This window comes from Delphinus delphis, chromosome 15 (genome assembly GCF_949987515.2).
Source record: "Delphinus delphis chromosome 15, mDelDel1.2, whole genome shotgun sequence".
Lineage (NCBI taxonomy): Eukaryota > Metazoa > Chordata > Mammalia > Artiodactyla > Delphinidae > Delphinus > Delphinus delphis.
Genome location: NC_082697.1, coordinates 66414333 through 66442087, shown reverse-complemented (window position 1 = coordinate 66442087; position 27755 = coordinate 66414333). Strand labels below are relative to the sequence as shown.

Below are 27755 nucleotides of genomic sequence, written 5' to 3'. Positions count from 1 at the left end.
TTGGCAAGAAAGGTGTTTCTTAAACAATGGAATTATTTTTTTTGGAGTTTAATATTTTAAATCACCAAGTAAATTTTCCGGTGCTAGAGATATAATGAAGTATGCTCTTTAAAGATCACAAGGCAGAATGTTGATAGAGGAACACAAGCAGAACCCAAGTCAATTCACTTCACTTAATGTAGCTTAAGAGGGGTTTTCCTTTTAACTTCCAAAATTAAGCTGTTTGAAAATACTTCCACAGAGTGCTTTCTTTCCAAGGTAAACTCTCTAGCCACAAAATAGATGCATCAATCAATAAAACAGAATCAAATACACCTCAACAGGCCAAATATATATATGATGGCATTAGAAATCAATGGAAATAATGGATTATTTAGTAAACTGTTTTGGATAATTGGTTTACCATTTAGAAAAGAATTAAGATAGATTCCGACTTAATACCATGCATCAAAATAAGATGGCAGAAATATAAAAATGAGAATCATAAAATAAAAAGGAAAATAGTCTAGTTGTGTGGTCTTAGGAATGGGGAAGACCTTTCACCTATATATACAGTCAGATTCTATAAAGAAAAAGACCATGACTGTAATTTAAAAGTAAACAATAACCATCGTGCAATACACATGAAGGGGTAATATTCTTTATATATAGTGAGTCCTTTCAAATCAATGTGAAATCAAACACCAAAATTGAAAAATGGACAAAGGATATGAAGATGGCACACAGGATATCAAAAGGATATATATTTTTTAAAGTTCATGCTTTCCAGTAATCAAAGAAATGCAGACCAAAACAACAAAACTGTTAGTGCCTTTAAGATTCACCTAATTTTTCAAAATGGAGCCACTTTTTCCTCAGACAGCCTCCGGTCAATAACTGAGCATGAAGGAGTTCTAGAGCCTAGCCATTTCTTTCCAACACAGTACTACTCCTCTAAGAAGTAATCTTTACTTCAGAGTATCCTGCTGAGTTGGCTGAGACTCTGATAGATCTGTATCATGATCTGACCACTTTCCCTCTCCTTCAGCTTCTGCCCCTTGTCATTCACAGGCACTAACCCTTGAATACTATTTGCAGTTCTAACTCCATCTCAGTGTCAGCTTCCCAGAGGATCCAACTGATTCAACTGCCTTCCTAACAAAATTTTAAGTGCATATACCCTTCTATCCAGCAATTTCATTTTTACATATGTAATCCAGAGAAAACCCTGCACATATGGATAAAGAAACAGGTACAATGATATTCACTGCAGAACTGATGAGGATGATTATAATTTTTGTGACTTTCTGTTTGAATAAAAAATTTAAAAATTAAAAAAAAAAGATGTTCACTGCAGTATTACTTATAATAATGAAAAAACTAAACATGGATCAATAGAGGAATGGTTAATTAAATTGTGGTACATACACACCACAGAATACTGAAAAGAATGAGATAATTCTGTGCATACTGATATGAAAAGATTTAAGACATCATGAGAAAAAAATAAACCATAGAACAGTATGTATCATGAGATCCACTTATTTAAAAATATTTATTTCTGTAAGTACACATATATGTAGATGCATAGGAAACTGAGTAACCACTGTTACTTCTGGAAAGGAAAGATGGAGCTGGGGGTAGGAAAGTTAGAGATGGGCAAGAAAACCCTATATTTTCCCTTTTTTTTTTGGTTGCACCTCACGGTTTGTGGGATCTTAGTTCCTGGACCACGGATTGAACCTAGGCTCCGCAGTGAAAGTGCCGAGTCCCAACTACTGGACCATGAGGGAATTTCCCCATTTTTCATTTCAAAATTTAGAATGCATTCATATACAGTTGATCCTCATTATTTACAGATTCCATACTTGCAAATACGTCCACTCATTAAAATTTATTTGTGGGCTTCCCTGGTGGCGCAGTGGTTGGGAGTCCGCCTGCCGATGCAGGGGACGCGGCTTCGTGCCCCGGTCCGGGAGGATCCCACGTTCTGCGGAGCGGCTGGGCCCGTGGGCCATGGCCGCTGGGCCTGCGCATCCGGAGCCTGTGCTCCGCGACGGGAGAGGCCGCAGCAGTGAGAGGACCGCGTACCACAAAAAAAAAAAAAAAAATTTTATTTGTAACCCTGAAATCAATAGTTGTGGCACTTTAGTGGTCATCCAAAGACATAGCACATGTGCGGTATGGCAAAAAACTGAGTCGGCTGACACACACACTTTCATTTGAAGTCAAACCAGGTGATGCTCTGCCTTGTTTCAGCTCTCATACAGAAAACAAGGGTTCTTTCCATGGTCTCTTTATACTGTCTTTTTTACATTTTTGTGCTTTTTCTTGGTGATTTTGCTGTTTAAAATGGGCCCCAAGTGTAATGCTGAAGTGCTGCCTAGTGTTCCTAAGCGCAGGAAGGCTGTGACGTCCCTTTCAGAGAAAATATATGTATTAGATATGCTTCATTCAGACACGAGTTATGGTGCTGTTGGCACGATGTCATTATATATTATTAGTAGTATATATGATATTATATATTAATATATAGTTGATTCATCGAATCCTTAAGGTGTCTTTAAACAGAAACACTCAAAAAACTAGGTTACGTATTGACTAGTTGATGAAATGTGACCATAGGCTCGCAACAACCTAACCCCTGGGGACAATAATCCACTATTTACTAATCCAGTGTTCACAGTGATTTTATAGAACATAACTACCACATGAGAATCAAGTGTGTTATTAAAGTTAAAAAAGAAAAAAGCACAAGAGCTATGTTAACCAGAGTCCATTAAAAATAGAGCAATAAAGTCATCAATAGGGGTCAAGTGTCCTTTTAGCTCTCCTGTGCACTCAAATTCCACACCCCTGAGCTGCCTGCTTTTTACACGGTGATGATACAGCTGTTTGGACTTTTATTAACTCAAATTTTTCTTCACAAGGCCCCACAAAAGATTAAAGAAATCAGAAAAAATTACTATTGACACCCTGGGTTCATCCAAAGAGACTTAAGATCTTACTACATAAATGACCCCTCGGTCAGCTTGGACCTAAACTAATATGATAGCCACTAGCCACATGTGGCTATTAAGAACTTGAAATATATGTATCATAAACTTTTTTTAAAAAAATTAATTAAAGTCCTTTTAAATTTAAGAAATGCAACGAGCAGACAAATTTTTATTTTCAGGATCCAATAACCACTAATTTTTATCAGTTTCCAATTATTTTCCTACCCACCAATGCCCACAGCCAACATTAGAGAATTCAATACATTTTATTTACAAAGATCATGGAGATCTATTCCAAATACTACTCTCCTGGGAATTCCCTGGTGGTCCAGTGGTTAGGACTCAGCACTTTCACTGCCGTGGCCGGGGTTCAATCCCTGGTCGGGGAACTAAAATCCTGCAAGCTGCGCAGTGTGGCCGAAAAAAACAAAACAAAACGAACACTGCTCTTCTTATGCCTTTCCCACTCTGGCAAAGTGTCACGAGAAAACATGTTGCATTCTTCTCAAATACCCAAACTTCACACTATGAATTAAATACAGACGTTAGAATCTTGACTGTGCATAAGAGATTATAGCGAAGACCTGATTCTTTCTTTTCACTTAGTCTGAAAGAAAAAGCCCCATCAATCTGGAATTCTGCATCCAGTGAAATTATCCTTCAAAAGTAAAGGAGAGAGGGACTTCCCTGGTGGCGCAGTGGTTAAGAATCCACCTGCCAGTGCAGGGGACACAGGTTCGAGCGCTGGTCTGGAAGATCTCACAAGCCGCGGAGCAACTAAGCCCGTGCACCACAACTACTGAGCCTGTGCGCCACAACTACTGACGCCCATGCACTCTAGGGCCTGTGTGCCACAGCTACTGAGCCCGTGTGCTGCAACTACTGAAGTCCACTCGCCTAGAGCCCGTGCTCCACAACAAGAGAAGCCACCACAATGAGAAGCCCACGCGCTGCAACAAAGAGTAGCTCCACTTGCTGCAACCTGAGAAAGCCCGCGCGCAGCAACGAAGATCCAACGCAGCCAAAAAAAAAAAGTAAATAAAGGTAGTCTTAAAAAAAAAAAGTAAAGGAGAAATAAAGACTGTCTCATACAAACAAAATTGAAAGAATTTTCCACCAGTAGACCTGCTTGTAAGAAATATTAAGAAATTCTTCAGAAAGAAGGAAAATTACATAGATCAGAAATTTGAATCTACAAAAAGAAAGGAAGAGCATGAAGGAATAAATGAAGGTAAAATAAAATCTTTTATTTTTCTTATTCATGATTGATCTAACAGAAAACAGTTTGCTCAAAGTAATAATAGCAACGATGTATTCAGTGAAGTGAATGACAGCAATGTTACAAGGAGGAACTGGGAATTGAATAATACTTTATAATAAGGTAGCTGCACTACCTCTGAAGTGGTGTAGTGTTATGTGAAAGAGGACTTGGATTAGCTATAAATACATACTGCAAACTTAAGGTCAGTCACTAAAAAAAAATTTTTTTAAAGTATAACTCTTTTACACTGAACACTACAAAATGTTGCTGAAATTAATGAAGTTTTAAATAAATGGTAAGATATTCCATATCCATGGATTGGAAGACTTAGATAATACTCCCCAAATTGATTTATAGATTCAGTGTGATCCTTATCAAAATCCCTGCTGGGTTGTTTTGTTTTGTTACTGTTGCAGCAATCGACAAGATGACCCTAAAATTTATATGGAAATGCAAGGGACTTAGAATAGCCACAAAAATCTTGAAAAAGAACAAAGCTGGAAGACACACTTCTTGACTTCAAACCTACTATAAAACTACAAGTAATCAAAATGGTGTAGCAATGGCATAAGGACAGACATATAGATCAATGGAGTAGAATTGAGAGTCCCAAAATAAACCCTCATATTCATGGCCAATTGATTTTTAACAAGGGTGCCAAGACTATTCAATGAAGAAAGAATAGTCTTTTCAACAAGTGGTGATGGGACACATGTGAAAGAATAAATGTAGACCCCTGCTTCACACCATATACAAAAATTAACTCAAAACTGAAGAGAAATCTAAATGTAAGCGCTAAACCTTCTAGAAGAAAACTTAGGAAAAGACCTTCATGACAGTGGATTAGGCAATAGTTTCTTAGATATGACACCAAAAGCACAAGCAATACAAGAAACAATAGATAAAATGGACTTCAAAATTAAAAGCGTCTGTGCATCAAAGAATACCATAAAGAAAGAGAAAAGATAACCTACAGGACAGGAGAAAATATTTGCAACTCATATGTCTAACAATGAGTTATCTTTTATAACTCAATAATAAAAAGATAATTCAACATAAAAATGGGCAGAGGATCAAACAGACATTTTTCCAAAGACAGAAGAGAAATGGCCAAAAGCATATGAAAAATGCTTACCATTATTAGTCATCAGGGAAATGCAAATCAAAACCACAATGAGAACTACTTCATATCCACTAGGATGGCTATAATCAAAAACACAAATAACAAGTATTGGTGAGATATGGAGAAACTGGAATCCTCATACATTGTTGGTGGGAATGTAAAATGGTGCAACCACTTTGGAAAACAGTCTGTCAGCTCCACATAAAGTTAAAGATACGATCCAGCAATTTCACTCCTAGGAAAGCAAGAGAAATGAAAAGGTATGTCCACATAAAAATGTGTACATGAATGTTCACAGTAGCATTACTCATAATAGCTACAAAAGGTAGAAACAACCCAAATGTTCACCAACTGATGAAATGCTGAATATTTAGCTTATCTATACAATGGAACATTATTTGGCCATAAAAAGAAGTGAAGTACTGATACATGCTATGACATGGATAAACCTTGAAAACATTATAGTGAAAGAAGCCAGTCACAAAAGACTACATATTATATGATTCCATTTATATAAAATCTGCAGAATAGGTAAATATATAGAGATAGAAGGTAGATTAGTAGTTGCTTAGGGCTGGGATAGTTGGTGGGGGGTTAATAGCTTCAGGGTATAGGGTTTCTTTCTGAGGTGATGAAATGTTCTAAAATTGACTGTGCTGATGGTTGTACAACCCTGTTAATATACTAAAAACTGTACACTTTAAAGGGATGCACTATGTGGCATGTAAATTATATACCTCAATACATCTGTTTTTTTAAAAAAAGGAGGAAGAGAGAGGAAAATATAAGCTCTTCATGATCTAGTCCCCATTTCCCCACCATCATCTGATACCACTCCTCCCTTCAAACTACTGTTATCAGGCACACTGAGCTTTCAGGTTCCCTAGATATAACTTTTTTTTTTAAACCTCTGAGGCTTTAAACTTGCTTTTCCTTCTACATGAAACATTCTTACATTCTTCCCTTCTTTGGCCAATTTATTCCTTAGATCTCAGGTTGGATGTCATTATTCCATGTAGCTAGCCATTTCTAACATTCCAAGCCTGAATTAGAGGCACCCCAATGCACTCCCACAGCAATATGCATTTACTACTATTTCAGCACTCTTCTTACTGAATTCCAATTAACTGTTTAATTGTTTGTAGTTCTCACTAAAACTGGGTCTTATTTATTGCATCGTGCTCTACAGTAGGTAAAAAATACTTTGCAAAGAATGGAATAAACTAACCATAAGCCAGAATCACTTTTGTGATCATTAGTCAGCTCAATAGAATACTTCAAAAAAAAAGACCTGAACTACTGGAAATATTTAATTGTAAAGAGAAAAGCACTGGCGCGGGCTTCCCTGGTGGTACAGTGTTTGAGAGTCCGCCTGCCGATGCAGGGGACACGGGTTCGTGCCCCGGTCCAGGAAGATCCCACTTGCCGCGGAGCGGCTGGGCCCGTGAGCCATGGTCGCTGGGCCTGCGTGTCCGGAGCCTGTGCTCCGCAAAGGGAGAGGCCACAACAATGAGACGCCCGCGTACCGCACAAAAAAAAAAAAATCACTGGCGCACAATTTGCCTAGAAATATGCATGAAACACTTAATGTTCCAACACTCTAAGTTTTCAAATGGAGAAATACTGACCTGCCTTAGCTGGTTAAGCTTTATACAGATATACACGTTTAACATGACTGTTTGGAAAATACAGTTTTGATTTTCACATACTTTGACTGTATTTGAATCTTTTCCTGTGGTGATGCATGATAGGTTCTGAATCCCAATGAGTATCTATCCACAGGTAAGTCTGCAAAATAAAAGACCCAAGAGAATACTAAGGCTCAGAGCACTCATCAGTTCTGAGTCTGGGTCAAGTTTGAATAGACAGTATAGATTCCATATATATGGAAGATTATAACAGTTCCTAAAAGAAAGAGGTTCAGTAGAGTAAAAGGTAAGTAAAAAAGGAAAGAGTCACGGATATAGAAAAACTAGTGGTTACCAAAGGGGAGAGGGGCAAATGAAGGGTATGGGATTAAGAAATATAAGTCTAGGGCTTCCCTGGTGGCACAGTGGTTGAGAGTCCGCCTGCCAATGCAGGGGACGCGGGTTCGTGCCCCGGTCCGGGAGCATCCCACATGCCGCGGAGCGGCTGGGCCCGTGAGCCATGGTCGCTGGGCCCGCGTGTCCAGAGACTGTGCTCCGCAACGGGAGAGGCCACAACAGTGAGAGGCCCGTGTACTGCAAAAATTATATATATATATATATATATATATATATATATATGTCTAAAACAATGTGGTGGTGTCCTTTGTATAGATTTCTTCTAACTTAAGAACGGACTTCAGAAAAAATTTTGCTAGGAAACGTTCTGAATCTGGGGGGTTGGGTAGAGAAACATGGGTTTATGGGGAAGGAATCTGAGAAAATGGTCTTTTTAGCCAAACATTGTTTTGTGTGAAGTTGTTTAGCAATCCTGTAATTTAGAAATTTCTATGAGAGGTCCAAATAACTGCTGAAAAGCCTTTAAGAACACAACAGCATTTTCTGTCCAGAAGATTTAATTGTCTGAAGTTCCAAGTCAACTGATTGCCAAACTACATTTTGGTGACACAATGAAAGGAGAGGTAAAAGCTTTAAAACTGGAAAGGAGATTGAAGAAAGGAGAATTTTCTCAAACCATAAGATCTATGATAATGACATTAAAGTATGTTAGATTTTTTTTTCCGTAGACAGATGATAAGGCTAGAAGACTATAAATGTCAACTCAATTAAGAAAGAAAAACAGGCAACCCTGTTTCATGTTATGAATCATACATGTATCTAACAGCCTTGAAAAAGAGTACTTTTGAACTTGTAAGTATTTAAAATGCTAGGAATGTACATTAAACAATCTGCCTTTTATAACTTTTAAAAACATGAACATTGCAGAAAGTGTAAAGGAAACAATGCTCTGATCATATACACTCATCCACATATACGATAGTGAGGGAGTGCTAAGCAGAATGTAAATGTAGAACACGAAATATATAATTTATCACCTTTGGGAAAATAAGGTTTTAGAAAAGGAAAAATTAAAGGAAATATGACTGAGAAGGTTATATATAATAATTCCTAAAAGAAAGAGGTTCAGTATAGTAAAAGGTAATTAAAAACGGAAAGAGTGGGCTTCCCTGGTGGTGCAGTGGTTGAGGGTCCACCTGCCGATGCAGGGGACGTGGGTTCGTGCCCCGGTCTGGGAGGATCCTGCATGCCGCGGAGCGGCTGGGCCCGTGAGCCACAGCCACTGAGCCTATGCGTCCGGAGCCTGTGCTCCGCAGCGGGAGAGGCCACAACGGTGAGAGGCCCGTGTACCATTAAAAAAAAAAAAAAAAAAAGGAAAGAGTCACAGATATAGAAAAACTAGTGGTTACCAAAGGGGAGAGGGGCAAATGAAGGGTATGGGATTAAGAAATATAAGCTGCTATGTATAAAATAGATAAACAACAAGGATATATTATATAGCACAGGGAATTACAGCCATTATCTTATAATAAATTTTAATGGAATATAATCTGTAAAATACTGAATCAATATGCTGCACACCTGAGACTAATATAATCAACTATACTTCAATTTAAAAACAAGTTGTTTTAGAAATAAGTTTAAGACACCCTTCTGATATTTACAAAGTATTAATTATTATGTGCTTCTGATGTTAGGATCCTCTCTTTTTTTGGGCCATGCTGTGCGGCACGTGGGATCTTAGTTCCCTGACCAGGGATCCAATCCGCACCCCCTGCATTGGAAGCATGGAGTCTTAACCACTGGAACTCCAGGGAAGTCCCGGAGCCTCTCTCTTTAAAGTCCAGGGACCAGCAGCTTATCCATGACATTGCTGAAATGATTATAATCAAACAAATATCATAACTTCTACTACTTAAAGCAATTGAGTAATCACAATAAAGGAAAATTACATTTGTATGTATGGGTATATATGTATATGCATGTATGTGTTTGGTGTAATGCTTATATTCTGAAACTGAGATAAGAAGGGAAAACTCCAGTAGTTTAATTGATAATAATTTTTATTGATAGTCAACTACATTCTTTGTATTTTCTGCATAAAAGATATACAGCTCTTAAAATGGATGGGCACAACCTAGGAAAAGAACTGAAATCAATAATTTAGAACTACAGAAATTTAATGACATAAAATATGATAGACTTTAAAAGCTGAAACTGCATCCAGATGTTCTTCCAGAAAGTTATGGTTAGCTAGCCATACTAAAACTCCTGGAGACTGTTCTTTGTTGTTTCAGTCAGACAAGAATCTCCAAACGAATACAGAAATTTTCATACTGAGACAAAGGAACTGAAGGCAAGGGCTTGAGGCAGGAAACAAATTAGAAATTCAATCTTCTTGTCACTGCACAAGTAGAGTAGATATTTGGCATCTGTCTTTCTCATTTCCCAAACAGAATCTCAAGTGTTTGGGTTCAGAAAAATCTGGTTTTGTCCTAAACTCTCCTTTAAAACCTTGACATTAGAATAAAGGGTGCTCAAAATAAATTTTGTTTCCCTATCACTCATAAATCTGGAGGAGGAAAAAGGATAAATAATAATAGCTGTCACTATATTCTGGGCACTTATTTAGTGCCATTCATGGTATTATTAAGTGCTTTACCTATGCTCATTTAATTCTCAAAACAATACAAATGAAGGAACTGAATTAACAGGCTAAATGAATAGGTACCAGCATGAAAAAGGTCTGATTCGACACTGTGCTCAAAGTTTACTATTTAGTAATATTTTGGTAGAACAGTTTAATTTTTTTGTATGTTTGTCCAGAGAGTTAAAACCTTAGAAACATCAACAAAGAGGTCTCATAGACCCTGTTTCCACAGACAATGGCACAATCTCCACAAACAACTTTGCACAGGAGATACTAAATTAATTTTCTCCAGGTGTTTAGAAACTCAGTTAATCCAATAAAAGACTATAACACTATTTTACTTTCTTAATTCTAATAAAAAGCAATTTTTAAAAATTAATCTGATTGCCAACCTTACTTCCTTTTAAAATTATATTGAAATTCTGGGCCTAGATCTTCTGGACAATTTCTCTGGTATATTATTTAAAATTACATTTTAAAGCCATGCACTTTAAAGATAGTAATGCATGAGTGATTAAAAAATAGACTGAATTCCATTTTGATTCTGCTAATTCAAGAAGTTCTTTAAATTCTGTAATTTATTTTAAAAGTAAGTTTGGAGATTTACAACACGAAGTACTTTAAGCAAGATCCAACTAAATTCTTGTACAGTTTAATTCTTCCTATCATTTTTACTCTGCAAAATCTCAAATAGCAGCTTGTGTACTCAAGTTATTTACATATTTTCTCCCTTAATCATTCGCTTTTCAAAGGACAGAGTTCATTTAACAACCAGTTATTATGTCTTTGTTTCGTTGCTATTTTTGTTTGCCTTCTTTAATGAATGAATCATTTCAAAATCACAGTTTATAAAGTGATACTTGTTTCTACTACCTCTCATGGAAAAAATGCACGTCCAACAATTGCATTCTTTATCACTCTCCCCGCTACATGTCTCACCACCAAATCCCCAAAAGATATGTTAAATTACAAATAGATATATGTCTTTAAGAAGGCACGTCTCTCATTTACAACTTTCAGGCTGAGTTATCAATAGACTATGCCCGTAAGTAATCATGACTTTGACACTAGCTATAATTCAGCAGGAGGAATGAGAATCAAGTAGGAGGAATGAGAATCAAGAGAAAGATGTGTCAGGCTACCTTAATTCGTAAAGAAAAGGGTGGGAAGTGTCACATACCCTTTAATTTAGGAAGGCAGATTTCAAAAAGGTAGGCATGATTGCACGGAATGAAATTCTTGAAGGAAAAGAGATGCGAGAGGTTAGGAAGCTCTTGAAAATGGGGTTCTGACTAATATTACAGATGATGCCAAGAAAAGGGAGGTACTAAAGAAACCAGGGACTCACCTGAACAGCACGCTATAAAAATAAAAAAAGTAGTACTGCATAAAGAACAGAGCATGGGCTTTTAAATCCAGTCTACCACCTAATTAAATGATGCCAAGCAAATCCTTCTCTAAATATGCTTCTTTTTCAGCAAAATGGGAATAACATTTCTTGTGAAGAGCTACTATAGGGGGTTTGCTAAGTTCAATATTTCTTTGCTGGTCTCTTTGCCCTTAGGCTATATACTATTAAGAAAGCACTATGTTCAAAAGTTACTTAATTCTTTTTTCCTTGATAGTTACATTATCAATCTGACATATAGTCAGGCTCACTGGTTTCAATTTGTATTCACTACTAGGATTTACTTTCTTGCTATCATTTTTAATTTATTTTTTTGAATATGTGACACACACATGTGGTTCAAGCAAAGCGTCCTCTTTGCCCTTCATTACAGTAGTGGTACTATTCTTTATATAGGGTAAAAATTTGACCATTTGTCCACGGGCTAGAATCTATATTCTAGTATGGTGACATTTATATCTATAACCTAAAACTACATAGCATTTATGATCAATTTTAAAATAACTGCCTATGGCTACTGAAAAGATTATAGCAAAGAATCTTCAAAAGTTAGTCCCATTAATTTTAGTTGACACACAGTGCTACGTGCCAAGCACTGTTTTAAATACATGAACGTTTTAACCTTCAAAGAGACCTCTGAAGTATGTCGGCCAAGATCATGCTGCTAGCAAGTGGTACAGGTAGAATTTGAATCCAGACTCCAGAGTCTGTGTTATTAGCCACTTAACTATAATGTCTCCTGCATCCTAACCAGTCACACAGATGTTCTTGCCATATGGGGACTACAGAATTTAAACCTTTTCTGGCTTACCTTAAAAAAAAAAGTGTGACTGGGCTTCCCTGGTGGCGCAGTGGTTGAGAGTTCGCCTGCCGATGCAGGGGACACAGGTTCGTGCCCGGGTCCGGGAAGATCCCACATACCGCGGAGCGGCTGGGCCCGTGAGCCATGGCCACTGGGCCTGTGCGTCCGGAGCCTGTGCTCCGCAACGGGAGAGGCCACAACAGTGAGAGGCCCGCATACCGCAAAAAAAAAAAAAAAAAAAAGAAGTGTGACTTAGGAAAATTACTGTATCACAACTTTTCCCATTATTAATAAAAATTTAAAAGATAAGCAAATATGGACTAAATCTCTTTTGATTTCTCTCATTCAATTAACATTTATTAAACACCTCTGGGAGATAAAGTGAATCAATTTGCTCTCCTTCCTTCTCCAAATCCCACTGAAATGACCCAAGCAATATATATGTAGAAAAATTCTATAACAGCATGGGAAAATGTCAACAACAAAGCAGAATCACTAAAGAATTTCTGGAATGTAGAAAAGAATAAGTTCACAGAAAAGGAGTAAGTGTCTATGTTGCTTATAATAATACAGTTAAAAGACAGTCCTCTTCCTCAGAGAAGTGGATGGATTTTCCTTTTTAGTTTTTTAACTCAGAAAAACCCCAAGCTCAGAAGATTGGAGCCCTCAACCATAGTAGAGGGCTTTGGGTGATATCTAAGGGGATACAAGAAGTCAGTGGGAACTGCACCAGTGTCCTGACCATTTGGGATGGCTGATGACATTTGCCAGCTAGACTTTTGCACCTGGGTGTGAACTGCTTGAAGTCAAGGTGGAGATTTGCCACATCAAGTTCCTAAAGAGGGAGGGCAGAGGGCAGTAGGAGGTGATATATGAGGGATAAAGTATTTTTGTTAACTCTAGGCTAACAAAGAGAACAAAAGCACCGGCCAACAATTTATAGAGGTAAAAATTAAAAATAAAAAAAAAACAAAAGAAATAGCACAGTAGGGAAAACCCATAATGCACCCAACCCCCCTGATAACTCTGAAGACATTCACAATAACATTAATTAAAATCTTAAAGGGGGAGGGATAAATTGGGAAATTGGGATTGACATATATACACTACTATATATAAAATAGATAACTAATAAGGACCTACTGTATAGCACAGGGAACTCTACTCAATACTCTGTAATGACCTATATGGGAAAAGAATCTAAACAAAGAGTAGATATATGTGTATGTATAACAGATTCACTTTGCTGTACAGCAGAAACTAACACAACACTGTAAATCAACTATACTCCAATAAAAATTTTAAAATAAAATAAAACTTGAAAGTCAAAACAATAAAATAAAATGAAATCTTAAATACAGGGTGGTCCACTTAAAGCAGACATCTTACCGGCTACTGGTGTGATTGTAAATGGTTGATGGATGATAGCTACCTACTGGATGGCTAGTAGGCAGATACTAGAAATAGTCCTCCAAAGCTCTGGGGGTTAGTCCTATATCAGCCACACTTCAACATACATGAGTTTGTCTTCTGATCCTAACACATTAAATGTTACTGAGAGCGGGAGTCCTAAAGGTGATCTAACATGACTGTCTACATCTGTTTTAAATAAGATTCATTGCTATGGTTTTTTAAGTGATTCAATTAATGATTTTAAAACTTTAAACTCTCAAAGTAATTATTTTATCTACAGGATAAGAAAATATAAAGAGTTTCTCATTTTATGCTCATAATAAGCAAATGAATAGGACTGTAACAAATTATCTTACAGGCTACCTGTGATTATCAATCACCCTTTACTTTTAGAACTCTTTATACTTGGTTACTGACTTCAACTAATGAGGTCAGCGTCATGACTTATATACTTAGCTGGTTAGGGAGAAATCTACTTTAGGACGGCAGACTACATCCATAACCCACTTAGCAAATGTTAGCTAGAGTAAGAAGGTTGACAGAATATTAATGGTTTAGTATAATATGTCATCATTACTGGAAAATCCCCAAATACATGTTACCTTTGATATGCAGAACAGAACTTGTATAAAAACATTTAAATAGGCTTCCTGGTACTTTTTTCTCTTAGTGCACTAAGGTGGAAGGAAGAAGGCAGCAATCCAGGTTAAGCATCAGGGGCATCGTACAGCGTGTATGGTAAAAACGATAGGGTCAACCAGGTCTAACACAGTGATACACCCTAGTTTAAAAGAAAATCAGGACTTCCGTGGTGGCACAGTGGTTAAGAATCCACCTGCCAATGCAGGGGACACGGGTTCGAGCCCTGGTCCAGGAAGATCCCACGTGCCGCCAAGCAACTAAGCTCATGTGCCACAACTACTGAGCCTGTGCACTAGAGCCCGCGACCCACAACTACTGAGCCCACGTGCCACAACTACTGAAGCCTGCACACCCAGAGCCCGCACTCCACAACAAGAGAGGCCACCACGATGAGAAGCCTGTGCACTGCAACGAAGAGTAGCCCCCACCCGCCACAACTAGAGAAAGCCCGTGTGCAGCAACGAAGACCCAATGCAGCCAAAAATAAATAAATAAATATTTTTTAAAAAAATCAGATTGCTTTTGGTGACTATATGATGGGCAAATAGCCAATTGCAACATTATATTTTATGTATCACATGTGATTAACAGATTAATCCATTTAGTTGCTTAACAACAGCTATCTATCATAGGTGACTGTACTGTGGTAGGTGTTTCAGGTATATTAACTTTGATTCGTACAGCCACTTTGCAAGATAAGAGGTATTATCCCCATTTATAGATGAGGAAACTAAAGCTCAGAGGCCGAACAACAAGTCCAAAGCCACATAGTTGGGAAATGGCAGAGCCAGAATTTGAACTGATTTCTGGCTTCACCCCCATACTCCTTTCACTATAACTTTATTAATAAAATAATTTTCTAAGAATTCAATGTATCATATATACCCACTTTTATTTTAAATCAAGAGATGGGATTCATGAGGGTGAAGGAGGAACACAGAACTATTTTTTGGTTGGGGAAAATAAAGAATAAACATTTAGGTAATTTTTCAAGCACAAACAAAACATCTACAGCAAATCCTAAACTAGAAGCCAAGTTTCAATGGAGGTACTCCTCAAGTTAAAAATACTTAATTTGTACCATTTTGTACCCCAATTGGCATAGAAAATACTGTTTTCCTCCTCCTTCCATCCATTCACAGGGCCGCTCAACAAACAGTGACCATACTAGCCAGGACTCACGGCCCCTCCCATGGAGGTTGAATGAGGAGCATTGGATCTAGCCTATTCTGTATCACTTTGCTTCCCCATGGAGAGATCATTTATCCATTACAAGTTCCTTATCTTCCCCATGTCCACTCACCACCACCATGCACCATACATATCACATGCACATTCATGCACTCATACCAATCTTCCTCATCTCCACTGAGTTAATTATATCTCAGGTTATTCCACTTCAGGAAATCTCTTAAACATACATTTTCTGCAAGTCCTTTTTCTTCCTTTGACAGGGCAATTTGTAAGTAAAAAAATGACCGAAAATATTGTTGACAAATGTAAGAAGAATCTCAGTGAAGCACCTATATCACACAGAAGAAATGTCATAAGTTTTAAAGTCAAATTGACAAATTAAAGGATCAGAGAAATAAGCCACCATTTCTTATTCCTTTTTAACTTTTTAAAAGCTATTTATTAGTAATACAACTGTATTGCTTTCTACTATTTTTTTTTGATGCAGAAGTAAATGTTTCAGTTATAACATGGCCTTACAGACTTGCTTAGGAATCTAATTTCTGTATTGACCCAGAGAATCAACTAATCAACCTACAAATTAACTTTCATCTTATAATATCTTTTCAAAGTTGGGAATAACTAGATGGTTGCTGGACCTTACTTTCCAAAATAAAAACCAACTGATAATCTGTCAAAAAAATTAAGAATGAATTTTGTGGACATGCAGTTATTGAACAAAAATTTGGCATATGTAACAATGTAAGTATCGTGTTTGTGAAAATGAGATAAGACAACTAGGAATGCCAAATAGTCCTCTTTCCTGACTAGCTCCTTTCTGCTTTGATATTCGAATTCTACTCTCACTTCAAACATAACGTCTAAACCAAAATCATCACTTTTGCCCTTAAAGCAGCTCACTCTCCAAAGTTCCCAGTTCTATTCCCTACTCCAGGTTCAAAATCTTAGTGTCAACCATAACACTTCCTCTTTCCTACCATGTGCAAGCTTGGTGTGAGTGCTACCTAAGGTACGGAGACCAATACATTTTATGCCCTGTTCTTAAGGAACTTTAAAAATCTACATTAGAGGGACTTCCCTGGTGGCACAGTGGTTAGGAATCTGTCTGCCAATGCAGGGAACACGGGTTTGAGCCCTGGTCAAGGAAGACCCCACATACCATGGAGCAACTAAGCCCGTGCGCCGCAACTACTGAAGCCCGCGCCTAAAGCCCGTACTCCACAACAAGAGAAGCCACCACAATAAGAAGCCTCCACTCGCTGCAACTAGAGAAAGCCTGTGCACAGCAACAAAGACCCAACGTGGCCGAAAATAAATAAATTTATTAAAAAAAAATCTACACTAGAAAACAGGGCAAGTAACACACATATAACCATGATATGGATACGCTACCATGAAAAACATGCAAGAGGGAAAAATCACTTTAGGTAGGGGATCAAAAAAGATTTTTATGAAGACAGCAGTTGACACACGCTTGGAAGATGGGTAGGATGCTGATACAACAGGAACTGCGAAGAGTGAGAGGGCATTTCAGACTGAGAATAAACAACATAAGCAAAGATTTAGAGATGAGACTATAGATCGTATTTAGGAAACATCAAGTAACACAGAGGGGCTGGAATGTAGATCCACATAGGGAAAATGTAGGATCTAAGGTTGGAAAGGTAAGCAAGAGCCATATTGTGAAGATCCTTGAGTGAGTGCCTTCTGTGCTATGGCAGATGAAGAGTCACTGAAGGTTTCTGTTTCAAGCATATGCAGTGGTTAAGAGCCAGGACTCTGGAGCTAGAGTTCCTGGATTCAAATCTCAGCTCTTCCACTTACCAGCTATGTGACCTTGGGCAAGTTACTTAATTTCTCTGTATCTCTGTGGGGCTAACAGCACTTAGGGATGCTGTGAGGATTAAATTAGTTCATACATGTAAAGTGCCTAGAAAAGTATCTGTCATAAAGTAAATGCTATATAAGTATTTGCAATTATTACTATCCTTATCCTTTAGAAAGATAAATTTAGCAGCGATGTATAGAAATGAACTGAAATGGAAATTTCCCTGTCTTCTATATATGTTTACTCATGCCATTCCACTTTCAAGCACTGCCCAAGTCTTCCTAATTATTTAAATACCATCATTGGTACTTCCCTGACGGTCCAGTGGTTAAGACTCCGTACTCCCAGTGCAGTGGGCATGTGTTCGATCCCTGCTCGGGGCACTAAGATCCCACATGCCGCAGGACGCGGCCAAAAAAAAAAAGAAAGAAAGAATTGAGTTTCATAAATACTCATCATTAAATGTATAATCTATTAAGCTCAAATTCTACCTCCTCCTCAACCACCTGGGCAGAAAGTAGTTTCATCACCTATGACACTTATTTCTTATGTATATAACTTTATCTTCCCAAACACAGTACAGGTTCCTCAAGGATAAAATACTTTTTCATTTGCTTAAAGGCAATCCCTCAGAATATTTAGTACAGTTCCTTACAGACCACACATACCTTAATAAACATCTGTTGTGAGACTGTCTGGAATAAAGTACAGTGGTATACGAAATATCTACGGGAAGATTTACAGAATACTCATAGTAAATTAAAGATTTATTTTATTAAAATGGATGGTACTTTATAAATGAAATGGTCATATAAATGAAATGGCTTTGGAAATCTCTGCCTTAATTTGAACATGTCCTATCTATTTTTGAAAAAAATTTCTATTATTATAGCTGAAAGTAGACCCAATAATGTTCCATGTGAATAACTTACTGTGAATAGACCACAAGTGGGAAGACCTAGTGAAATTCTCCTCTCCCATTTTCTTACTTGACCCAACCAACTGCATTTTCTTTACTCTTTTTAAATCTCTAACGATAGCAGTATATGGTCTCTGGTTGAACAGATCTATATTAAAAGTCAGCAGCTGCCTTTTTGCTCAATATACACAACAGCAAGTGTCAAAATACCAAATGTGACCTTTTATTTATAGCAAAGCTAGTATAAAGAGACATAAAAAGTGCAGTCTTTTCCTCCCAATTAAAAAAAAAAATTCAGCAATTCAAAGAAATGTTTGCTTCAAAACTGAAGTCATATACTGAAACTTCATGTAAGCAAATTATACTTGCTGGTTTATATATACTCATAAATACATGTAAGTATCATTAATAGCAATACCCAAATCTTTATTTTGTCAACTCTAAGGTAATAAATCCCAAAGGACTACTGTGTCCTACTTGCCCATGTCATATTCAGTAAGGATATGTAATTTAGCTATAATTTACAGCTAATGAGAGAATACATAGTAAAGTTTACAGAGGTATATTATTGAAAAGTGATTTTGATCCAGATATTTACTTTTAGGTACCTTGATTTTTAAGGATCCTTAGGTTCCCTCATGCTCTTATCTAACCTCTCTAGCATTTCAACAATAGCTTTGCTAAATATTACTTTTTCATCAGTCTACAGTCAATAAAGAATAAAATAATGTTACCACTACCCCCAACCTGTTGTTACCAGTGGACCAGGTTTTATAAGTATCAAACTTTTCAGCAGCTAGCTGCTAGTTGGGCAAAGAATTCTAAAAAGTACTTGGAAAAAATGTGTAATTTCAGTGCTTGAAAATAAAACATTCTGACAGCCAAAAAGATATGAATGTCATGTTTACATAAATCATCATAAACAAAGTTATAAATATGAAATTTATACCTATACATTGTCATTGCTGTCACTGTACAACCTAATTTCTTGGGTTACTTAGAAGATATAAAACAAGGTCACTATGTAAACAATTATCCATTCAGGTTGCACGATTAAGCTCTTATTTATAATTCAATAATAACAATTTCATAAACAGTAATACTTTACTACATGTCTAAATTTCCCCTATAAGATTATGTAATATGGCCCACTGCTTAAGTATGCACTGAAATGGGGTATGAAAAAATTCAAAGACTCACAGTTGCACTGAGGAAGCTAATGACAACTAGAAGAAATTTTATGCCATAAACAAAAACTAAATTTTCAGTTGTACTATTTGCTATTATACAGTTGTACTATTTGCTATTCAGTTGTACTATTCTATTAAGAAACAACTATCTCATATATTTCAAACTTATTTTCAGCCTTTGAGGTGAGACTAATTGACTATACTCCAACTGTAAAGCTTTACAGACCACTATATCCCTTTAAAAATAACTTCCGGGACTTCCCTGGTGGTCCAGTGGTTAAGAATCCGACTGTCAATGCAGGGGACACGGGTTCGATCCCTGGTCCGGGAAGATCCCACATGCCACGGGGCAACTAAGCCCATGTGCCACAACTACTGAGCCCATGCGCCTAGAGCCTGTACTCTGCAACAAGAGAAGCCACCGCAATGAGAAGCCCGTACACCGCAACGAAGAGTAGCCTGCCACTCACCACAACTAGAGAAAGCCCGCACGCAGCAACGAAGACCCAGCACAGCCAAAAAAAAAAAAAACTTACGAAATAAATGATTTTCACAGTGCGCTGCAGATATTACTCTTAATCTACAGAAGAACAGAAAGTTGGGGTCTGAACCTGCATAACAATTGGAAGTACTGCAAGAGGTATTAAGTACATCTGAATGATATAATTTTTATTAATAAAAAACCCTCAACGACAACTTGTCTAAGATCAATTACATGGCTAGCAAATAGTGGGACTGGGATTTGACTACATGTTGATTTAGCCCCCAAAGCTGTGAGCCCTTTCCACTATGCCAGGCTGCCTTTCATTTAGAAAACTTCTTTAGTCTGTTCCAGAAACATATAAACCCAATGCATTCCTTGGTTTTGGTACTTACGTGTATCCCATTAAGCTTATATCACCACTACAACTGACCTCAAAGTCTGTCTTCCCAGAGACCTCCCTTCCCCAAGTAGGACTTCAGAAATATTCAATACAGACACATCGTGTTGCCTTAAATCTTTTTTAGAACAAGGCAAGATATAAGTAAATAAATAACACAAATAATACAAAAGGGAAATATTTTTAAATTCAGATGTTTTGATCTTTCATATAATAATACTAACATTTGAGCATTTGCTATGTATTAGACCATGTGCCAATTCTTCATATGCCACATTTTATTTTCTCACAAGCATCCTCTGAGATAAATATATCATCCCCATTTTACAGCTGAGAAATCAAATTACATGCCCCAAATCATAAAACTCATAAAAAGGGAATCCAAGAATCAAATCTAGATATGTCTGACTCAAATCCCATAGGACCATTTTACTACACTGCAACTCCAATACAAACTCAATATTTATGAGGAAAGGGGTTAAACAACAACACTATTTTAGGACACACTAAGCTGAACAGTGGAGGACTGACGTATACGACTCCTACTATGCCAGCTTTGAAAGGGGCTCAGGCAGTCGAGTGAAGAAAAATTCAACAAGTCTGGTTGCGTCTAATAAATGCAACAGCAGTCATCACTCTGTAATATCTTTTTCGGAATTTCCTTCCTCTTAGATTTTTCCATTCTCTCATGGCTTCTGTCCATGTTCTTGGTCCCAAATTCCCCTTCTCCAAACTTTTAGGCCAACTAGCTTACACCCTTCATCCTGAAGTGGCTACATCTCTGTTGATAATGGTAAAAACAGAGGCTTTCTGGAACTAAGGTTGTAAAGGGAATAAATGCTTTGTTCAGGAAATATAATCTCATATTGGAAAATCTGGCCTATGCTGTGAAATTCACAGTATTATAAGTGATTTCAAGTTTCGAGTATGACCTGTGAGCAGTGTAAAAAGACTGGCCTTTGATTTTGGGGGTTCTTTTTGGCTGTACTGGGTTGTGGCACGTGGGACCTTCCTTGAGGCATGCAGGATCTTTCATTGTGGTGCGTGGTCTGTTCGTTGCAGTGCAAGGGCTTCTCTCTAGTTGTGGCGTGCGGGTTTTCTCTCTCTAGCTGTGAGGTCTTTGAATTTTTATTCAAAGTTCTTATTTGATATGTTGAAATAAATAATACTGATAATGTTACTTTTTAAAAAACCAAGGAGGACTTCCCTAGTGGCGCAGTGGTTAAGAATCCACCTGCCAATGCAGGGGACACGGGCCTGAGCCCTGGTCGGGGAAGATCCCACATGCCGCAGAGCAACTAAGCCCGTGCGCCACAACTACTGAGCCTATGAGCCATAACTACTGAGCCTGTGTGCCACAACTACTGAAGCCCATGCTCCTAGAGCCCGTGCTCTGCAACAAGAGAAGCCACCGCAATGAGAAGCCCGCACACCACAATGAAGAGTAGCCCCGCACAGCAACAAAGACACAACGCAGCCAAAAAAAAAAAATCTTCCATTAAAAAAAAAAAAAAAAACAAGGAAAAAATTTTATACCCCTTTACCATTATGAAGAAATGTTATTCTTGGAAGGCAAAGAAATTTACTGGCCCAAATTTCCATCAACTGATGAATGGATAAATAAACGGGGATATACCACACTAGTTGGCAATAAGAAGAAATGAACTGCTGATACTTGCTATAATATGGATAAACCTTGAAAATGTTATGCTAAGTGAAAGAAGCCAATCACAAAAGACCACATATTGTATGACTCCATTTATATGAAATGTCTAGAATAGGCAAATCTACCAAGACAGAAAGTAGACTGACTAAGAACCAGGAAGGTGGAGGGTGATAGCTAAGGCATCTGGGGTTTCTTTTTGGAGTACTGAGAATATTCTAAAACTGACTGTGGTGATGGTGGCACAACTTTATGAATATACTAAAAGCCACTGCACTGTACACTTTAAATAGGTGAATTTTATGGTTATGTGAATTATATCTCAATAAAGCTGTTTTTAAAAAAGAAATTTACTGGAAAAAGACTCAAAAGGCCATTGAAAAAGTTTTGTTAATGCTTTTTAAATGAAAGAAAAGCACAATCTCAAGATTTTTGCCCTCTTAGGTAACCCAATTATGTCCTTCTCTGTAAGTCATGTCCAAGATGATTAACAAGACAAAGTTATAGATAGGTTTGTTTGTTTAACAACTGATGTTACAGAGCTCCTTCACACCAAACCAACTTTGTGATTACTGAAGTTGTCACAGTTCAGGAGAAAGGGCTTATTATTTAACAATTTTCTAGTATTTAATAAACGGGTCTGCTTGGGGAGCTTGTAATTTTAATGCTTTAAACCAAAGACTCCCAATTTGTAGGCTTGGATCTACCTAAAGATCTTGAACTCTTATGTGATAGATGTCAAGCCCACAGTCCCCTATCTGAGGTTTACCAGCATTTCCTGTGGAGAGCGTAGTGAGTAACAGAATGGGAAATGAAACCCTCCCCACAAAGTCTTTTATTTCCCCAAGCATCTGCCAGTCTTTGTACTTGAGGAAAAAGAAAATTCTTCCTTGCAAAATGCCAGCCATATCCTGGGTTTCAACCAGGTAATGCTTTTTTCCCATTTCTGATGTTTCTATCCATGAGGGGCGGGGTAGAGGTGTGGCTGTTAGAATATTTTAGCTTATCTGCATCCCCTCACTCAATCCTTCTCAGATCAGGAGGAATGACTTCATCTGACTGACAGTTCAGGAGAAAAAACTGGGCATAAGTGGTCCAACTTTTTGCCCTTGGGAGCAAGTTGCCTAAAGGGAGCATTCATCTCTTCTGTTCTTTCATGCTGGAAGTCTTATAGGGCAGGTCCCAAGTCCTGCCTGGGATTGGACAGTTAAGTCTGTTCAATTTTGAGGCCCAGTAAGAGGAAGCGACTTGTCCAAGGATATAAGCCACATTCTCCAATATCCTCTTTATCAATAATATTTTGGCTCCTAATTATCTTATTCTTTTTTTTCTCAATTAGTTCAGAATATAAGTAGGGAAGAGGGTGTTACTGAGACTCCTTAAACACCCTAACATCCAATCTAAACAATTTTAAAAAGAAAAAGAATGAGAGTAAAAAAATAAATAAATAAGGTGGCAGTAATTATATCTTTAAAAGTTTGTGCATAATCCGCAAGCTATTAGAACAAACTCAGGAAATGCTGTCACACACAGATGAAAATTAAAGGAACATGCTTTCTCTGTATTGGGGCCAATACTATAAAAACTGCTGGTATGAAGCACGGTCCATAATATTATGGTAATATAGTTTATTAGTTGGGATTTTAGGAAGTTCTTCTACTCAGCTTTTTGTTTTAGGATATTTCATTTCCTTTTGTGGTAGTTCAAGTAGAAGCTGAGGAGTAGAGACACTAGAATATGGAGATGAGAGACTGAAAGAGGAGAAACAGTGATGGAGAAGTCCAAAGCCAAGAGAGAAGACAAATTTATTTGACTTACACTAAGCCTGGCTATATTATTCTTGATGTTTCTTCATTTCTAAGAGCATCTAATAAAGAAACTGTGTCAGTTCTCACAGTAATAAGTTCTGAGCTTTAGTTTCAAAATTGGGATTCCGACACCTGTTATAAACTAGAACAGCAATATAACAATATCTAACTTTTACTGAGCACTTCCTATGTGTCAGGCACTGTTCTAAATGTTTTACATGGATTAACTCAATCATCACAACAACCCATTGAGATGGATACTATTATTACCCTTATTTTACAGAAGGGGAACTATAAGGAGAGAGGCTAGGTAACTTTTCCAAAGTAACAGAGTTAGTAAGTGATAAAGTCTGGATCTGAATCCTAAACTTTCCCTTACTAGTTTACTGCAGTGGTTTTCAAACTACATTCTACAGAACCTTTCAGGCTCCAGGAGTTCTATTTTCAAAATATATTTTGTTCATTTAAAAAACTGCAGTACAAACATCACAATCAAGACTTCTGTACAATGTATAATGCACCAAAGGGAATCAACACATTAACTTTTTGCTACCACGTGAAGTCACTTTTATGCAGATCTTAGCATAAAGCTAGTCCTGTCACCTCTGAGATCTTAACTGAACTTCCTGTAAATGTTTCATTGATTTGGAAAGTATAACTCTGCACTGATTTTTTTTTTTTAAACTCAAGACTGGATCTGTCCAGGTAAAAGTGTACAGTGAGCATACAAGCTCAAACACTAGGCAAAGTTCAGGTGCATCTTATCACAATGCAAAAGCACAAGAGTGAACAAAGGAACATACCATACCATCTCATTCATTTTACATTTTGGGGGGCTTATTGTCTGACATATTTAGCCGTAAGAAATACGGGTTAGGGAATTCCCTGCCAGTACAGTGGTTAGGCCAAAAAAAAAAAAAAAAAACGGGTTAGATACGATTTTGAACAATTTCCCCCTGTTCTTACTATCTCCTCCTAGTCCTCTTTCTAGCCACAGAATATTTAACTGAAGATATCTTGAGATGGCAAGGGAAACTGTTAGAAAAAAAAAATCACCACCTCCACGCCACTTCAGCCACACATCACCACTGTCACACTCTGGACCTTGTGCCCACAATGCCCTGCCCTTCCATTCTGCTGTATCAATCACTCCCAGTCAAGTCTTCAGCTCCACTGGGCCCAGGTCAACTATTCCACTGACCATATACCAACTGCTATTCAATGACCAATATACCAGCTTTTTCCCTTTTCCCTTTCACTCTTTATCCAGCTAAGATTTCATGAGCCATCATTACAATATTTTGACTAACACCCTAAACACCTTTGCTCCTCTGTCATTCTGTTGCATGTATCTGGCAAATCCCAACCCTGAATGAAGCCTTCTATTGGCTTTCACCACACACTGGTGACAAAGTAGTTGAGCACTACCAGAGACAGTCAACAAAGCAGATCCGTTATCACACTGTATGTTCACGACCACTGACTTCAATGAAGTGTCCACACTGCTAGATAATCCTACTGTCTCTGGTTGGCATGCTTTCTCTCACAACTATTTATTTATTTCAAACATCTTCTACTTCTTTCAAACCTTGGACTTCTGTCCCTCCCATCTCCAAGGCAACTCACAGCAGATGACTTTGCCTAATTTGAAGGAGTTGTATTCATCCTATTCTTGCTTTCTTTCAAATATAATAGAGCATAACATCTCAGGAATGTTATGCTATTACTTATCTCTCTTTTCCCTCTCTCAACTCTATCTTTCCCATGGACATTTAGTCTATTTTATACATTGGGATTCCACTTGAAACTTCTTTACAAAAAAAGATCTGCTAGAACAGTGAACCTCTTTGCCCCTAAGTATGTTAAGTCTCAAAGAAAGTCTCATAAAAGGAGTCATTGCACACATAATCAGGATAAAAACAACAACAGGTCATGAACTGGACATCACACATATAACTATAAACTAGTACTAACAATGACATCACCAGCATTTTCAGAAACAAAGCCCATAGTTTCACCAAATTCTAAATCATTGATATTTTCTTTATATGCTTCACAGTTTAAAAAATTGAGATATAATTAACATATAACATTGTGTATGTTTAAGGTGCACAAAGTGTTTGATACATTTATATATTGCAATATTACCACTGTAGCATTAGCTAACACCTCTATAGGGTCACATAACAATCATATATGCTTTACAATTAAGAGCTCTGCTAAGACTATATAGGCAAGAAAAGGAGCAGAAATTTTTAGAGTGTTATTTTAATAACCAGTAAATCTGACGGCATGATTTTGTGTTACTAGGTCTAGATGGGGGAGAGAACGGAGGAGGAAGCAACAAATGTCCCAGCCACAGCTTTTTTTAAGGGCTAAAAATATTGCAGGATAAATACAGAACCATAAGTAATACTTAAGAAGTAAGTTTGACAGCATAGTGATACATTCTTACAACAAATTATTCACGGAGGGAGTCTGACATTCCCACCCCCCATTATTCCCTTCATCTGCACTGAACAAGCAGTTAGAAAACAAGCTCATTCCTTTATTCCCATCAGCTCTCCTGGCAGCTGTTACATTAATTAAAGGTTTGGTCTCACAGGTCTGGGTGAGTGTGAGTGAGTGAGTGTGTGTGGGAGGGTGGAGGGTGGCCCGAGCTGAGAAAAATCGTGCAAGGGCATTCACCTAGGATACCCTTCAGAAAGATGCCTGCCTCTTTCCTGAGGGCGCCACCTTGTCTCTGCTGCCCACAGCTCCGTGGTGTTACAGCAGGCACTGCTACTGGGCTGCCTGCAACTCTAATGTGTTATTTAATTTTGAAACTACTATTAGGATCGCTAAAGCGTTTTGTGATGCTCCATAAAATGAAGTTTATTATTAAGGTTATTACAGCTCCGGGGCCTAAAATAAAGCAAAATTATAACCACACAGACGTCAAAGTGAAACTCGGAAGCCACATGCATCTCAAACACTGCCAAGTGGGCAGGGGCTGGGCGGGGGCGCGGGCAGGGGGCTCTCATCCGGCGCCCTCCACCCGCACCACTGCTCCCGGCACCATGAACCCGGCCCCGCCCGGACCTCTCCCCCGGACGCCGCTTCCTGGGGAGGGGTGGGGGGACGTCAGCGGTCGGACCCGACTCCTCTTGGTCTCTCATCGACCATCAGCTCTCGGGTGTCTCTCACACTCCATAGGCTGCCTCGCTCCCGGCCCCCGCCTCCCCGGCGGGTTTCTAATTCCTCACAGTGCGCCTCAGTTTCCTCCCGTCTCCCACCTTGACTTTTGTTTGTTTAAGTCCAGGACTAAGCTCGTTCCTCCACGGTCCCTCAAGTCGCCGGCTGTCTCCCCTCACTCTCCCTCCCCGGTCCAGGACCGCCAGCCCTGCCCAGGTCTCCTCGCCCTTCCGCCACTTAGCACTCAGCCTGGGGCGCGCTCCCCTCCGCCCGGGGGTCCCGCTAGCGACCCGCGAGTCCCCTTCGCCATCCCCTCTGCCCCTCGGCCACCCGGCCCGGCAGCCCGGATCGCCTCTCCGCCCCCTTCTCCTCAGGCCGGCCTCCGCCTCGCACCCTCCAGCCCGGTCTTCTCCTCAGTCGGGTCTCCCTTCCCCTCCCTTCGCCCTCAGCCAGTCCTCCATCCGGCCCCGCGCGCCCGCCGCTCACCGGCGGACTCCCCGGTGTTGATCCAGTCCGGGTTGGCGATGCTGGCGATGGCGAAGATATCGGCGGCCAGAAAGAGACATCCTGAGATGATGGTCAGTTTATCCATCTCCCCGCCCCGCTCCCCCCACCCCCCGAGCCCCGGGCAGGCCGCGGCCTCACGCCTCCCGCCCCATGGGCCGCCGCCGGGGCCAGGAGACCCCGCGCCGCCGCCTCGCGCCCCCTCGGCCCCCGCGCGCCGCTCGCGCCCTCCGCGCGCCCGGGACCAGCAGCCGCGGCGCGGCCCGCACAGCCGGAACCGCCGCCCGCCCCGGAACTGCTCGGCCCGCCCGCCCCTCACCCGGAAGCGAAGC

The 27755-nt window shown here is 39.0% G+C and overlaps 1 protein-coding gene across 1 annotated transcript in view; it reads right to left on the bottom strand.

The window, feature by feature from the left end:
- MOSMO (modulator of smoothened) overlaps window positions 1-27512 on the bottom strand; it is a 44234-nt gene extending 16722 nt beyond the window's left edge. Inside the window, exon 1 of the mRNA XM_060031882.1 lies at window positions 27406-27512. Within this exon, the coding sequence (XP_059887865.1) occupies window positions 27406-27511 (106 nt within the window). The 5' untranslated portion in view covers window position 27512. The remainder of the gene's footprint in view (window positions 1-27405) is intronic.
- Between the last annotated feature and the right edge of the window lie 243 nt (window positions 27513-27755).